This window comes from Pseudoliparis swirei, chromosome 22, assembly GCF_029220125.1.
Source record: "Pseudoliparis swirei isolate HS2019 ecotype Mariana Trench chromosome 22, NWPU_hadal_v1, whole genome shotgun sequence".
Taxonomy (NCBI): Eukaryota; Metazoa; Chordata; class Actinopteri; order Perciformes; family Liparidae; genus Pseudoliparis; species Pseudoliparis swirei.
Window position 1 is genome coordinate 17,710,546 of NC_079409.1, and position 17,650 is coordinate 17,728,195.

The window sequence follows — 17,650 nt, forward strand, 5'->3', positions numbered from 1 at the left end:
ATAAGTAAGAACAAGATCAAGCGTGTGGCCAAAGCTGTGAGTGGGTTTCTGTACTCTCTGACAGAAGCCAATCGAGTCCAACAAGGAGATGAATGCAGCACTAAGGCAATCATTATCAACATCCACATGGATATTAAAATCTCCAACAATAATAACTTTATCAGTTTTAAGAACCAAACTTGATATAAATTCTGAAAATTCAGATATAAACTCTGAATATGGACCTGGTGGCCGGTACAGAATCACAAATCGAATTGGCTGTAGTGTTTTCCAGGTTGGATGTGAAAGACTAAGAACAAGGCTTTCAAATGAGGTGTAGTGTAATTTTGGTTGAGGATTAATTAATAGGCTCGATTCAAAGATGGCTGCTACTCCACCTCCTCGACCGATGCCTCGAGGAATGTGAGTATTAATATGACTTAGAGGAGTCGATTCATTCAGGCAGACATATTCTTCATGGCTCAGCCAGGTTTCAGTTAGGCAACATAAATCAATGTGATTATCTGATATTAAATCATTTAGTAACACAGCTTTAGATGACAGAGATCGAATATTTAGGAGACCACATTTAATAGACCTATTTTGTTGCACTGCTGAAATAATGGTGTTAACTTGTATAAGGTTATTGTGTACGACTCCTCTTCTGCTTACTTTTGATTTATTTAATTGAAGTGGCCGTGGGACAGACACAGTCTCTACTCTAAAGTCATGGGTGGGTAACTGCTCGAATGGAAGAGCAGAGAAGGGTGTTAAACTACAACTCTGCTCCCAGTTCCTGATCTGAACCCTGGGTTGTCATGGATTAAGTCCGGTGATCAACTTGGTCATATTCGCAGAAATGAGACGCGCTCCGTCCAACGTGGGATGGATGCCGTCTCTCCTCATCAGATCAGGTTTTTCCCAGAAAGTCTTCCAGTTGTCTACGTAGCCCACATTATTCGCTAGGCACCACCTCGACAGCCAGCGGTTGAAAGACGACATTCGGCTATACAATTCGTCTGTCTGCAAATTTGGGAGAGGGCCAGAGAAAATTACGGTGTCCGACAACGTCTTGGCATAAGCACACACCGATTCCACATTAATTTTAGTGACTTCCGACCGACGGGCTCAGGCGTCATTACCACCGGCGTGTATTACAATCTGACTGTATCTCCGCTTGTCCTTAGCCAGCAGCTTCAAACAAGACTCCACGTCTCCCGCTCTGGCCCCCGGGAGGCACACGACTCTGGTCCGCGGCTTCGCTATTTTCACGTTCCTGACTATAGAGCTCCCGATAACCAGGGTGTGTTCCTCAGCGGTGTGTCGCTAAGCAGGAAAACTGGTTCAAACGTGAAGTGGTTGGTGCACAGCGGGCTTCTGTGTAGACTTACTACTCCTGCGAACAGTTACCCAACCACCCGGCTGCACGGTTACCGCCGGGAAACAGCTAACAGCTGACTGTAGCTCCGCGCCCGCTACGGGAGAGGGCGGGCTAACTAGCATAGCTGTCTGAGCTTCGATAGCGCGGAGCCGTGCATCTAACCCACTTAGACCTGCCTCCAACCTAGCAAATAAACTACACTTGTTGCATGTATCGTTATCATTAAGGGAGGCAGGAGGATAACTATACATGAGACACACTGAGCAAGAGGGAGCGGGAGGGAGAGAAGAAGAAGTCATGCTCGCTGTTGAGCTGGCAACCAGAGCTTACCGGAAGAGTGAGATGTATGCTAGGGTTGGTTGGACTCCTCTGTCCATCCGTAGACAAAATCATTGGCATGTCATTATTTATAAGGCTATTCTACACGTACTTCCATCGTATCTTTGTACGCTAATTCATCTGAAAAACCCTGGAAGCTACCATCTTCGCTCTGTGACCTATGCTCAAGGCCTCCTCTTGCTCTCCGTCCCTAACGTCCGTTTGGAAATGGGAAAAAGAGGTTTTAAGTTGGCTGCTCCCTGCGGCTTGGAATTTGCTGCAGACTGACCTGGGTCTCCGGGAACCGGTCTCTTTAGGTGTTTTTAAAAATAGATTGAAAGAATTGGAGGGAAATTCATCTAGTTGTAAATGTTTTCTATGACGGAGGTATATGCTCCTGTGTAAGCTGGGTTGTGTTGACTTGAGTCTTAGTTTTGGTTTCATTTCATGCTGTGATTTTGTTTTTTATATTGTCTGTCACTGTTTTATGTTATATTGTCTGAAACTTTGTGTGACGTGCTACTGCTACTGTCTTGGCCAGGACACTCTTGTAAAGGAGATTTTTAATCTCAATGAGGCATTTCCTGGTTAAATACATTTAAAATTTACCAAAAAAATTATAAAAATTAGTAAGTCTCTTTTTCTCAAAAATGTATCCCACACCCAATTCTTTCGTATTCCCAAAAAGGAAACTGGAGTGTTTATCAGGGTCATTTGTAGCAACATTGTCAAGCCGAAAAAACTGCAACTGCACATTTGTTTGTTTTTTCCACGGTGTAGAAATGACAGTGCTGGTGAGTTGCTGTTGTAGAAAAACATGCACATTGTCTGAGACTTGAGGACTTCACTGGGAAAATTCATAGTTTTTTTTTAGGGGGCCTAAAAGATTGTATTCATTTCAATAAGTACTGGGCAAAGGAGTGTTTCCGGCCATAAATAGGTCTCCAAATCTATTTCTGCGTCGCTGTTTGGGGTTATCATTTGTCTGTCAAATACCATGTTTCTGTACGCTGGAAAATGATCATTATCCGACGCAGAAACACCTGTAAACAACAACTGCTCTCCACTTGTAGAAAGGGCATAACAGTTAACAGTGCAGGTGCTCCACGCTAAATAGCCAATAAACTGATATGAAATCCTTGGACTTTAGGAGGCAAACAGATGTATGCATACTATTAAAATGTCTTTGTCTTCTATTAGTTGTTAGATTATTCAAAGATGGACCACGACTATGTTTTACGACGTTTGAGACACTGAGCCAAATTGGCTGCTGTAGAATCGATAATAAGATAATTGCACGATAACTCTCTTTTGCCACACGAAGTGATGAAAGCTGTGAACTCCACAGCCGTTGCAGTCGCAGCTCACACACATCTGTGTTGGCTTGTATTTACAGAGTTCCTTATTCTAAACTTTAGTGCTTCATACAGTCGCAGCGTTTTCCAGGGACTCGGTTCCACCGGTTTCTCTGATCTGTGGTTGAAATACTGGGCTAGTCAGTGATGACGGAGTGGGGGAAAATCAGTTGTGGAGATCATTGTAGCAACATCAATCAAATTGTCAATAGTGGTCTGCTTCTGCAAGATTGGCAGATAAAATGCAACATGAGACACTCCCACTCGAATGCACACACAGGTGTGCACAAATATCTCCATTCACACGGACAGACATCCAGTTGCACATAGATAATCTCTGTCTCCCCAGCTTCCTCACCAGTTTCTGTCCCACGTACACACATCCCTTTTGTACTGTGTTGATACAGGCATACACACACACACATATCCGTACGCGCTGACCCTGGGCCAGGCACAACCTCACGACTGCCACTGGGTCAGCCTGTTTCTGCCAACCGAGGACCTCACACTCCATTCCCAGTGAACAAAAAGAACCTCAGTCAATTAAAGGTATTTAAGGGAAACTACTATTTCTGCCAAGAACAGTTGCAGTCCAAAAACTCGGTGCCAGTTGACTGTCGACACAGTTAAGGTGCGCGTTTGGTGAGACTGAGAGCGACAAAGAGAGGCAGAGACCAAGTAATCTGCAAGCAATAGTGTCTGTCTCCTTCCCAAAGAGACAACGACAGGCTGAGATAGAGAAAGAATATGTTCAACGGAAGAAAACCTGTGGTGAACCTTTACAGAATTATAATAGGCTTTCCCATAATGCATCCCCCTTGAAGTGGGGCCCTCTGTAACAGCAGTTTTAAAGAGTGAGAAGTGTTCATTAGACCTAAGAGTGTACTTTTTTTATATAAAGATTTGTTACATTTCATATTTAGAAAATACTTTGGATGTTTAGGTTTGCTCAATTTCTAATTCATGTGCATAGCAAAGTAATGAGTAGAGTATGTATGGAGTAAGTAAGGACATTGAGAACTGTGAGCGTATACGTTTTTTCCAAGAGAGATGCCACCTCCTTTCATCCTCACATCAGCTCTTTTGTTTGAAACTCCTTCTATCTGACCGAGTCTTATTTAGATTTTGCCGAGATAAAGTCTGAAGCCGAACAGCAAAACAGATGTTGAACATGAAGAAACACGGCCAGTAATTGAGCCTCGCTGAGGTTTTGGTGATGGTGGGGTGTGTGTGTGTGGGGGGGGGGGTTAAGGGTTGCAGTGACCCTAGAGTAAAATCTTGACTAATTGCTGACAGAGACAGATTGGAAAGCTAAGCGGATAGCCGGTGAAGGGTATCATTCTGTTTATTGGTAATAATACGGCTGCAGCCCCATAGGGTACTTTTTGAGTGGAGCAGAAAGTGTCAGCTGTTGAGATGTTGGACACGAGGCACGATAACAATATATACTCATCAAGTCACTTTAGCTACTTGAATTAAGGCTGAGAAAGTAAGTATAAAAAGTCAAACACATTTTTTATCAGGCTAAATAGATCCAAGGGAACCAGCACTGTAAAGCTAACAGGTCTTTCTGTTTTGCCTCTAGTCAGGTTTGATCAGAACACAGGACGCAGACTACTTCCTGAGACCCGTGTCCCACCACTTGGCCCAGAGAAGGAACTTCACAGCACCCTCCAGTCACCAGCCACACATCCTCTACAAGAGCGAGAGGGACTCCCGTACGGAGCCGAGAGGTCACGACCCCCGGGTGCTTCAGAAGAGATCCCCGGATTCAACTCGTCACGACTCACTACACCGACACTTTGTCACCAAGAGATCCACAAACTCACGGGCGGACCCCACCGCCTCCAGCGTGGCTGGTGAAGATCAACGAGGTGGCATCAGTCACGCGGACCGGATGGAGCACCATGACAATGACCACAAACACGGGGAGAAGCAGAGGCAACACTTCTGCGGGAGACGGAAGAAATGTATGTAAGGGCAATTTCTCATTCTAATCCACGTGTGGCATGCAGTGTTATTCTAAAATGCACTTTCTTATATCACTCTCATCTTCATGCATTAAAGTCCTGCAACTGCTTCCCATGCATATATATCTCAAGTAAACAGGGAGACAGAGTGTTGTACAAATGTCTTTAGCTTTCTATTTACGTTCTACAAATCAAAGTACGCACTTAGGATGTGGAGATAAGTCAAATGACAAACATTGCATGAACCCTTTTCTGCAGTGATGTCTTTTAATATGTTTCAACAAGTTAATACAATTGTATAATAAGTTAATCACACTCACCCTTATTCTCCCACCGACGGGATAATTGCCTGTGGATATTGTTTTTAGTTGAACTCATGAACCTACATTATGGAACATATTTTCTCCTGAAAAAAGTCATGTAGTCAGTTTGCCCTTTCCAATCCTTCAAATCAAAAAGGTTAACCTAAGAATGCTCCCACCTAGACATATGTCTCACATTGCACTTTTTAGGCACTGTTATAATAATATTATTTACTTTCCAGATATAACTAACTTAGTGGTTTGAACTGGTTTGGAAAGAAGCCACATTTTAAAGAATTATCACATCACTTAAAGAACCATAGAGAAAAGGAAAAACATATAAACATACATTATTACATATGATAAGCATTGTATTTGTTGACATTTACAGTTAAATGTGTTCCCAGATAACCTCCCAGGTGTTGGATGGTGTAAGTGAAGCACACTACCATTAATGTGTTGTCACTTCTCACACATTTAGTTGTTGCTTCATATTTCACACGAGTACTCACAGTATTCATGTCGTAAAAACAACACATGGTGCATCATTTTTAAGACGAGAACTTAACACATAATTAGCTCCCGCTGTGTTAATACACAGAACAAGATGTGTTACTGACTTAACAAATTCCATTATTAATCCATGTCGCCTTGTATTTTTTGTATATTTTTTAGAACTGACATCATGTTTTACTTATTAGTTATGTTCTAACTGAGCTAACCTTTCAACCCAAGGCTAAATCAACATGTGTGCTACATTTCCTTGAAAAAGAAGCTTTCTGTGGAGGTTTCGATTAGGGTTTTTTTTACGTGACGACAAACGTTTCGTTTGAAGAATATTATCTTAACCTATATTGACATTTGTGGCATGACCTGTGAAAAGGTCAAGGTAAATGTTTTATATTCACTTTACACTGTGACAAATGTTTACTCTTAAGGAATGACCACAAGATCAGTTAACATTGCTGGTGTCACAGGGGTCATTTGAAAGAGAGCAGGCTTTGGGATTGGACTGGTACCACCACCATTACCCTGCAGAACCCCAGCTGTCTGTTCCCTGGGAAAACACAAAGATGTTTACATTCCTCGAGCATGACATCACTGAACACCTGTGGCATGTTTGAGTCAAATAGGCACATTGGTCGCTCACCTGCTGCCCCCTATATAAACAAACCTTCCAGCCTTTATAGTTCATCTCAACCAGGCAGTGAAGGTTTTGATGACCTGGAAACGGAGAGGGGAAGATGACTGAGGTGATAATGCCTCACGCTGCATTAGTTTTAGGCCAAGCTTATCTTTTACTTGTGTGTACCGTTGAGAAGTCAAAAACCGAGCAGGGCTGGGCATTTGATGTCAAGATTATATCTGTGTCACATGTTCACTTATCAAAGCACTGATATATTTCTACAATAAGCTTGTATTGTAAATTAATCTCGATTTAAGCCATAATTTTTTCCCTTTTTGAGAAAAAAACTGCTTATCTGTGAAACATTACCTTCATAAGCGATGAACATTTCCTATCGCAAGACATATAATCAGATGTGGGAAAGCAGTATTGAATATTTGTAATGGACGCAATTAACTTATTATTATACGCGCTTTTTGTTTATTGCATTCATCAATCATCTCGATCCTACTTTACTCTAACAGTGTGGTCCTATTCACGTCGACTCTGCAGCCTCAGTGTGCTTCATTCACTGTCAACCAGTTTGTTTTGTAGTTGCTGCACTTTCTTTGGTTTCAAATCAGTTAATTGGTTCACTCCCCGGCTTTTCTGCAACCCGTTTTTTTTACTCAGACATGCCCAAACCTCCAGAAGAGGACGCCTTTATCCTCCAAGATGAGTACAAGTTCATCCCGAGGAACAAAAGAGCGGCGCCAATAAAGAACCAGGCCAATCAGAAGCTCAACGTGGAGACGCTGGTGGTGGTGGACAGAAAGATGATGGACAACCACGGTCACGAGAACATTACCACATATGTTCTCACTGTGCTTAATATGGTGAGTGAATCCTACTCATAGGAGGCGAAAGAAAAGGTGTAATACTTTGTGTAAAGTACCATTGTTAGCATGCAAATGCCCTGGACTCAGATCATGGTAAACATTAAACCTACTAAACAACAGCATGTCATTTTGAGCCATGTAGCATTCTGATGTTAGCATTTAGCTCGATACAGTCTCACAGAGCTGGTGGCCCACTACAGGGCTCTCAAGTTTTGAGGACAGGCAAGAGTGACATTTCCATCAGCACCCCCCCCGCAGAACGAAATTCCAGGATGCTTTATTTTTATTGGTTGCTGGATGAAATCTTACCCAGATACAACAGATACAGGGTTTTTTCTGATTGGCTATTGTGTAGCCCATTTTCTTTTTTTTGATTGGCTGATAAGTGGCTCCTCACAGCAGAACTCCAGGGGAGCGCTTGATTCCTCCACGGTGAGGGCTGCGCGGCCAGCTCATGTTTGCGCGCTGCGGCACATTAAAACATTAAATAGCCGAGAGTTTTTTTCAGCGTGAGAAATACAATGTGTGGCGGGAGTGCGTGACTTAAGACCGAAATGCGTGAGTCTCACGCTCAATGCGTGACACTTGAGAGCCCTGCCACTATATCTAAAAAATAAAAACGTGATGGAGCATTTGTTTGTCTACTAGCTGTGCTACGTCTTTATATCTTTAATGCAAGGAAGACAATATTGCGATACATCAATATATATGAAGTGAAGTGGATTAGAGAGTACAAAGTCTATTCGTTAGCAGCAATTTATTTTACTCTCATCACAAGAGGTTTTGGCACACTTTGCAAAATTGTCCCGACGTAGCATGTAAAGGTCAATCATCAGCAGAGGTTGATTTGGAAGCCATAGATAAATGAATGTGAAGTTTGCCATAGCTTAAGGTTTAAGTGACTTGACACCCGTGTCTTCCGTTCTGATTATCGGAAAGAGCACATCTAAAAACATGAAACTGATGTCTGAGTGAGATCATCGCCCGACGCTCTCAGCTGATCCGCGAGCAAATTCCGTCATGGTCGTTTTGCTACTTAATGACTGACTGACAAATCCAAAGATAATCCATCTATTTTGAAAACATAGTTTTGTCTCGTAGAAATACGAGTTGGAGCAGTCACAGCCTGCCTCAGAGGAGTCACCTAAATGCAGTATGGGGTTTCACAGAAAATACCCAACCCCCGACCCCAGCTGCCAGCTCTCATTGGTCTTAAAAGGGCTATTTAATATTTGTCAACTATTTTATCTGATATGCCGGTCCAACATTTACGTATATTTATGTTTTCTTCACAGCAGATTGGAAAGACTTCAAAGGCGTTCATTTAAAAAAAAAAACTAAACACTAATGCTTTGTGAATGAGTGAAAACACAGGGACTCACTGTATCTGTTGAATTTTGCAAATCTGGATTTGATTGCCTCTTTGACCTCTGTATTTAACTTGTATTTGGTAACAAACTACAGCCATGTGTCTCCTGAGTGCAGAGGAAGGGAACACCAGGAACATTAGGAACGAATGAGAGTGTTTTTGTGTTTGAGTGCTAGAAGCTGAATTCAGAACAGCACTTGTGGCTTTCATACCTCATAGTATCAAAAATGGTTGTGGGTTATTTCTACAGGAATGATAAGGTATATTGTCTCATATGCAGACCTCTATACTGTCTACAATAACTTTTAGATCCTGACTATAACACTATCCAAATCAAGATGTAATGTAGGGCTGGTAAGCTTGACCCACAGCTGAATATCATTGTCAGTCCAGATACCATTTTGGGCTTTAGGGCTTTATTCTGAATCTGACTATTTTAATGACTAATCCTGCATATCTGATTACAGAATACCACCAATCCAATCAAAAAACTCTCAAGTTCAAAAGTCACATATTCTCCCCCCCCCCCCCCTCACTTAACACCGATAAGACAATTGTAGACAGGTGAAATCTGTCATATTCATTGAATTCAATTCAGTTTATTTGTATAGCCCATTTTCACAAATTACTAATTTGTCTCTAAATTCATCCCTAAGGAGGGAGAAAAGAGGAGATAGGTGCTCAGTGTATCCTAAACATCCCCCAGCAGCTATAAGCCTATAGCAGCATATCAAGGGGCTGGACCAGGGCAAACCTGATTCAGCCCTAACTATAAGCTCTGTCAAAGAGGAAAGTCTTGAGTCTACTCTTAAATGAGGTGACTGTGTCTGCCTCCCGGATTGAAGGTGGAAGCTGGTTTCATAAAAGAGGAGCTTGATAACTAAAGGCTCTGGCTCCCATTCTACTTTTTAATTCAATTCAATTCAGTTTATTTGTATAGCCCAATTTCACAAATTACAAATTTGTCTCGGAGTGCTTTACAATCTGTACAAATAGACATCCCTGCCCCAAAACCTCGCATCGGATCAGGAAAAACTCCCAAATAACCCTTCAGGGGGGAAAAACGGGAAGAAATCTTCAGGAGAGCAACAGAGGAGGTTCCCTCTCCAGGATGGACAGGTGCAATAGATGTAATGTGTACAGAAGGACAGATTTCGAGTTAAAATACATTCAATGAATATGACAGAGTGTATGAATAGTTCATAGCAGGCATATTCCACGATGGAGACTTCCACGATCCATCAGGCAGATGGCGGTAGAGAGGAGGAGTGGGCGGAGTCTCAACAGTAGGCGGAGTCTCAACAGGACAGTGGCGTAGTCGGTAGCAGGAATTCCACGACCCAGACCTCGATGATCCATCAGGCAGACAGGATCTATGCCGTCTCATAGGGTCCGATGACACCATGAGACGTAAAGTCAAAAGGACTCCGGGGAGAAAGCAGAGTTAGTAATGTGTGATTGAGAGATGAAAATTCATCCCTAAGAAAAAAGAGGAGATAGGTACTCAGTGCATCCTAAAACGTCCCCCGGCAGCTATAAGCCTATAGCAGCATATCCAGGGGCTGGACCAGGGCAAACCTGATTCAGCCCTAACTATAAGCTCTGTCAAAGAGGAAAGTCTTAAGTCTACTCTTAAACGAGGTGACTGTGTCTGCCTCCCGGACTGAAATTGGAAGCTGGTTCCATAAAAGAGGAGCTTGATAACTAAAGGCTCTGGCTCCCATTCTACTTTTTAAGACTCTAGGAACTACAAGTAGTCCCGCATTTAGTGAGCGCAGCTCTCTAGTGGGGCAATATGGTACTACAAGCTCCTTAAAATATGATGGTGCATCACCAATCAAGGCTTTGTAGGTTAAGAGAAGAATTTTAAAAGTGATTCTTGATTTTACAGGGAACCAGTGCAGAGCAGCTAATGCAGGAGTAATGTGATCTCTTAGTTTTAGTGAGAACACGAGCTGCAGCATTCTGGATCAACTGGAGGGACCTAAGAGACTTATTAGAGCAGCCTGATAATAAGGAGTTGCAGTAATCCAGTCTAGAAGTAACGAACGCGTAAACCAATTTTTCTTTTTGAGACAAGATGTGCCTGATTTTTGAAATATTACGTAAATGAAAGAGTGCAGTCCTTGAGATTTGCTTCACCTGGGAGTTAAAGGACAAGTCCCGATCAAAGATAACACAGAGATTCTTTACAGTGGTATTGGATGCTAGAGCAATGCCATCTACAGAAACCACATCACCAGATAATTGATCTCTGAGGTGCTCAGGGCCGAGTAAAATTACTTAAATTTTGTCTGAGTTTAACATCAAGAAGTTGCACGTCATCCATGTTTTTATGTCTTTAAAACATGCTTGAATTTTACTGTGTTTTGAATGTGTTGTAACTCTGTAACTTTGTTCATTCTGTACACATGACATCTATTGCTTCTGTCCATCCTGGAGAAGGATCCTCCTCTGTTGCTCTCCTGAAGGTTTCTTCCCTTTTTTCCCTGTGAAAGGGTTTTTTCAATGTCTTGGGAGTTTTTCCTGATCCGATGTATGGGGGGGACAGGGATGTCTATGTGTACAGATTGTAAAGCCCTCTGAGGCAAATTTGTAATCTGTGATATTGGGCTACATAAAATAAACTGAATTGAATTGAATTGAAATGCATTTTTGTAAACAAAAGTTGTAATATCATGTGATCATGTCTGTTCGTGTGCCCTAGGTCTCCAGTCTCTTCAAAGACGGTACAATAGGGGGGAACATCAACATCGTGATAGTCGGCCTTGTGCTTCTAGATGAAGAGCAGGTAAGCGTCTCAAAGCCTGTCAGTGTTGTCAGGTAAAACCCCAAGTATTTCCAAATACCATCTAAATACTCAAACAGCCACACTGTGACTGCATTTTGTGTGGTTGATAGTTTAGAAAATTCCTTTGTATTCATACTGTTAATGGGACTTCAAGAGCACCGAGAACAGATCATGTGTTTGTTTGTTTGTCTATATGCCTGAAGGTCCAGATCTTCTAGGTCTCCCGGGGGTTGACAATTACAGTGGTTAATTATAGGGTGTACATTTCTTTGGATCTTTGCCAGATTTAGAAGGGAAATTATCTTAAGAGTGCGGGGAGAATGAAGGTTACTTTGAGTACAAGAGAAAAAGAGGGAGGGGGAAACAGGTGGGGCACTGTCAGCAAAAAGAGTCAAGCAGGCCGAGGTGAACGGCTTCTGGTTTCCATCCACCTGTGATGTTAATAGATTTTAATCTTACTTAAGAGGCAATTATCCACAGGAAGCATGCCAAAAATGGCAAAAATGGCCCAGACGTTTGTCTTCTGAGTAGAAACACTTAAGACGATCAGTGTCCCCCTCTCACATCTTCGTACTGCCTTTGTCATACAAATGTCTAAAGATCTTTGAATGTGAAGAACAGGCAAGGATCTGGTAAAAAGATTGGCAATATATGTATTTGCATTGCCTTCCCGTCTTCTATCTCTGTGATGAGGTGGTTTGATTAACATCTGTCAACGCAGGGGGAAGTGGAAAGGGAATGTCATTCATTCGACCGACTGTTTTACCAATTATATCCACAAAAACACTTTGGGCTCACAGCTTCATTCCATGAGGACAACGCTGTCTCTCTTTCTGCCTCCTTTTTATTGTCTTTATCTCACAGGATGGTTTGGTGATCAATCACCACGCAGACCACACGCTGAACAGCTTCTGCCACTGGCAGTCCACTCTGGGAGGCAGAGAGGGCCGACACCACGACCACGCCATCCTGCTCACGGGGCTCGACATCTGCTCTTGGAAGAATGAACCCTGTGACACTCTCGGTAAGCTACATCCTCACCGTTAAGATCAGTTACAAAATGCTTAAAAGGGTCATTTAAATAATATAAATAGCCGCAAAAAAAGCAGGTACATGAAGAGAACGCTGAATCAGATATTAAAATAATGAAAAATATGCTTGTTTTTTTCACAAACTCAAGCCACCTGTCTGAAGTCACATAATGCCATTTGTCCATATTGTGTTATTTTTGGTTTCTAGCTCTTGATAACAAAAATATGGTATTCTCTCTTGCTGTTTTTCTCTGGGAAGGTGCGGCTGTCCTCCGTCACACGATGTGACCCAGGGTCATATCAGCCAAACCAGATGTTGAAAATTCCACAGTTAAAACCTACAGCTTTTCACACTGTATTAGTGTGAAAAAATCATATAAGTTTAACAGCAGATGAAAAGGAAAGTTATTACTTTGAGCATGACTAGCATTATCAAATCTAAAACATACATTGCTGCGTGCAACGCAGGTGCAACTTCAGAGGAAAATAAGAAAGAAAGACACGTACTAATCATGTTTTCACTGAATTCACAGAGCATTCAGAAAGTTCTTTTTAGCTATTTTCTGTACAAGCCAAGTTTACTTTAAACACACTCACACTCAGTTACCGTGAGTGTGACCCATCTAATAAACTAACAACAGCTTGTTTGTGGTAATAACCATGCGAACACCATGTTGTCTTCCCCACTGTGAGAAAAAACTTCCATTGTGTGTCTCAGTGAAACACATTCTCAAACACACACACACACACACATGTACAAGAAAACCCACATTCCCTTCAAACCCCAGAGTTAAGTTTGACTTCAAAGTGTTGAGGCTAGCATTAGCCCTAATCGTTGCTATGACAGCCTAGTTCAAAGGTCTGTGTCTGTCTCTGTGAGTTAGCTCTAACTAATTCCCAAACGTACGAGGCAAAATGACCATTAGAGCTATCAGTCAGTATATAACACAGTGTATTTGCATTATTGTTATAGCCCCATCTCTCAATGCTTTAATGTAATATCAATGATCTACCTCTTTCCCTACACAAAAAGGGAACTAAATGGCAGTTCTCACAGTCAATCTGTCTGCTTGCGGTTAATATCATTATTCACATTAGCAATGTACATGAGAACCTTACTTTAGGGCCTTTGTGCTCCACGGCGAATGACTTAGAGACGTAAAATAACAAAACACTAGGCTAAATTCTCCCTGAGACACCGATACAAAAACATTAAGAGAGACCCCCCTGGGTATTATCCTTTTTGATTCAGAGCCAGGGGTGTGTGTGTGTGTGTGACAGAAAGAGAATGGACAGAGAGAGGCATAAAGGGAGCTGAATAGTAAAAGGGAGTTTAATAAAGCATGAGAGATGTGAGAAAGAAGTGAAGACAGATAAAGAACGTTTTAAAGTGACGTAAAAGGTAGCAGGGGATCGAGGAATGTTTCCAGGGAGTCCCATAATTTAACATATGGAGGGGTTTTAACCCAGTTCCGGTGTGTTTGATCTTTCTAATTCATGCAATCTAAGTCTGGGGTGAGTTTTGTGCTTTCCATCTGAGAGAATCCTGTTGGGAGTTTAAAAAGTCCACTTTTTGTTTAGCACGAGTAAACACAGCTCGACAGCGGTTATTATAATCAATCAATTACAGTTTATGTTGGAAGAAAGTCAGCTGCCGTTGATGAAATAATTGAAGTGTGATGTAGAATTTGTCAAATTATATCACCGTTTTTTGCAGGTTTTGCTCCAATTAGTGGGATGTGCAGCAAGTACCGGAGCTGTACCATTAATGAGGACACAGGCCTGGGTCTGGCGTTCACTATCGCCCATGAATCTGGACACAAGTAAGGATTTCTATCCTTAGTGCATGATGAAAAGAATTACTGGTTGAAAATTATGTCTAGTGGTGGAGTTAAGGCGTCAAACATAGAATGCAATGTCTAGCCACAGGCCTTTTTTTTGCCTTGCTGTCTTTTTTGTATATATCCATGTGCAAAAACAATCCCCATCATAATGCCCTGGTGTGGTTTTTGATTGTTCAACCTTGCTACAAATATTCACATGGTATATATAGCCACCTGTCTTCCCCTGTTACTGGTACATCAAATAATATGAATCCATTCTTATGGAGCTGCACCACCATAATTTGCTAATATTTGTATATCTTTTGTGCACTCTCAAGTTTTGGAATGGTCCATGATGGGGAAGGGAACGTGTGTAAGAAGTCAGAAGGCAACATCATGTCTCCCACGTTAGCCGGTCACAATGGTATCTTCTCCTGGTCGGACTGCAGCCGCCAGTACCTCAGCCGCTTCCTCAAGTAAGCAGACATATTGTTCCTACTACTGCTATGGGTTTGTTGGTTTGCTAAAACAACATTCAAATAATTGATTTAAGAAGCACTAATTCTTACAAAAGGACCTTCATGGATATGACCACTTGAAGAGTCACAATATCTTCTCAACAGAAGAGCTCAATCACATCCATATGACACTGATAATGAGTGCAGCCTCCTGCCAGCCTTTGTTAAGCGCTCATGCAACAAAGATATAAAGCACTGCGTCGGTTTATACGGTTAATAACGCAAGAGTTATTATCCCGCACGTGTTACTGATAGAAAAAACATGTCATCATCATTTATATCAGTAACAAATGCCGCTCTGCTCCAAAGAGTGCCAAGTGAAAAACTGCGCCCCTGTTATAACTAATATGGGACTTGATTTTGCAAAAGCAAGGACCAAAAGACTTACTCTGTGTGGAAGGCTGGGATACATAGCTGACATAGCAATAAAGTGATATGTGGTGCTGCTATTCTCCTGTACGTGTTGCTTTACAGACTGCATACTGTACGTAGCACGTGTCAACGTATGGGTGGGAGACAGTATGTGAGGGGGAAAGTCATGTGTGTGTGTGTGTTGTGCGATAACTGCATTTCATGCATACAAGCCCATCCATGTGAGGAAAACAAGCATCACAGGCATAGCGTCCATGTGTCTGTACATGTGTTTCTATGTGTCTGTGAATGTGTGTGTGTGTGTGTGTTTGTGTGTGTGTGTGTGTGTGTGTGTGTGTGGTTGTGTTTGAAATGAGATAGCTCATAGCCAGTGCCCGCCACTAAATTTACCAGTGTGTTAACTGAACTGTCAGGTCTCCCCTCTGAGTGGTGGAGACAGACAGAGTATTTCCTCGCTGAGTTATTAGAGTCGGGGTGACCTCACCCTTGTTAGAGTTGTCAGCCTTATATTAAACTCCTGTCATCCCCCGAGGCCACGTGGAGGGTATCTCTTCACCACTGAGACAACCCGGGGTCACCTTTCCGTATAATCCCTTTATTATAAAAATGCTGAAATGCTGTACGTTTTCTTAAATTGCAATCAACGGAATGTTATGATATTTAATAGTTTACGGAGGTGGAGTTCACTTTAAAGCTGCCTCTTCTCGCTCAGCTATGACAGAGACGTCTGAGCCAACTCTGTATGTAAAGGCAGATGCCTGATCTGACCTCTCTCAGCAAAATCCCCTTTTAAAGCCACTTGAAGTTCTTTTGCGCGCATTGGTGAAACATTAAAAGGTATTTAATTTTCCAGAGTCAGACACGCTACAAAAGACATGGTTTGGCCTACTGGTCTCGTTACAGCCAAACATCTAAGGTGACATCTTTATGTCTCCTGTGGAAGCTTTATGTCCTTAACACAGGAAGCTCGGTTATGTACTCTTCTGAACAAAATCTGTATGAAGTGTAACAACCAAAATGTGCTGTTTTATGAGGGGCTCTGAGTCTGACTTTTTCCTGGCCTCGGTCAGTAACTTCCTGCCAACTAACCAGGACATTTTACACTTCAGTGTTTGTGCGGATTAAAAAAACAAGAAACAGCGTGTTAATCAGTGTGCTTTAGACGTACTAATAGGTGGATTGTGTCACCTTTTGGACAGAGCCAGGCTAGAGAGCCAAGTTAAGCAGAGCTAAGTTAACCGGCTGCTCAGTGTACTTCAGGTAAGAATCCACCTATGACCATTGATCATTTTGTGAGTCTTGTAATTGGAATAATGTCATGAAGACTTTTTCACTTGCCACGTAATAGAATGTTGCTGTCTTTGTGTTTAATATACCCACAAACCAGGATTTTTAGAAGAAACTAGTCGGTAGATCTTCAGGGAATACAAGAGAAGAATGGCGCCGGTGATGGGTTTTTTCATCCCCATTGATGGCGTACTGCCTTACAGCCTCGACACATTTCATCTGAAGGCTCTCGCAGACCCATGAGTGCCTAAGTGCCTGAGTGCAGGCATGCCACAGGCCTTACTTGTGCTCCTGCTAATGTGTCTACACTGTAAACTTTATGTATTTTTTTGAAACCGTATCATGTGAATAATGTTGAAAATCCAAACGCTGCACTTGCAGAACAGCCATTGTTTTCTGTCGACACAAAGGACCCATAAAGTGATAGAAGTTCTGCCGCTCACACACACACACACACACACACACCTGCACACACACACACACACCTGCACACACACACACATGCACACACGCTCTGGTAAAGCAATCATGACCACTCATGAGCACCGTGAACCTTTCCAACATATTTTGCCGTTTCATGCTCTTTCCACCATATTGTGGTATTATATTCCCCTGACTGCAGTGTATAAGCAGTAAAACATCTCTCTATAGTAACCAGTGCTATCAGTTAACATTGGAAATCCCCCGCTGGTGTTAGGATATGAGTGATACGGGCAAGGATTTTATATGTCCGTCATAATTGAGCCCCTGATCCATTAAAACCACAACTCTTCTGGTTTGAGTTCGGCAACATGTGTTATGTTGCCACGGTAACACTTTACAGCACTCTCCGACGTGAGAAAGAGTGGAGCATCAGGGTCTCGTGCTCCCTGTTGTGGAATTTCTGTGTGCACAGCATGGAGCCTTATACCGGTGACCTTACATTAATAAAACATTGAATCTGTTTGACTGTTTATGTCTGCAAGCATGTTGTTTATCACCAGTTGTTTAAAGGTTAATAATACATGCTGCTTCTTTTTTACCGTCCTCCACTGACCTCTTCACCTCCACTCGCCTTGCTACTGTGCTCCTCTTCTCCCACGTTTGTCGACCTCTTAATTCATCCTTGTCCTCTCTTTTTCTTCTTATCTCTCCTTTTACTTGACAGACT

At 42.2% G+C, this 17,650-nt stretch overlaps 1 protein-coding gene across 1 annotated transcript in view; it reads left to right on the forward strand.

Annotated features, from left to right (window-relative positions):
- The window catches only part of LOC130212678 (A disintegrin and metalloproteinase with thrombospondin motifs 16), a 65,399-nt gene that overhangs the window by 18,571 nt on the left and 29,178 nt on the right, over positions 1-17,650 (forward strand). The window contains exons 4-9 of the mRNA XM_056443789.1: positions 4,619-5,003; positions 7,104-7,306; positions 11,386-11,469; positions 12,334-12,493; positions 14,218-14,323; positions 14,662-14,799. Of these exons, the coding sequence (XP_056299764.1) occupies positions 4,619-5,003; positions 7,104-7,306; positions 11,386-11,469; positions 12,334-12,493; positions 14,218-14,323; positions 14,662-14,799 (1,076 nt within the window). The remainder of the gene's footprint in view (positions 1-4,618; positions 5,004-7,103; positions 7,307-11,385; positions 11,470-12,333; positions 12,494-14,217; positions 14,324-14,661; positions 14,800-17,650) is intronic.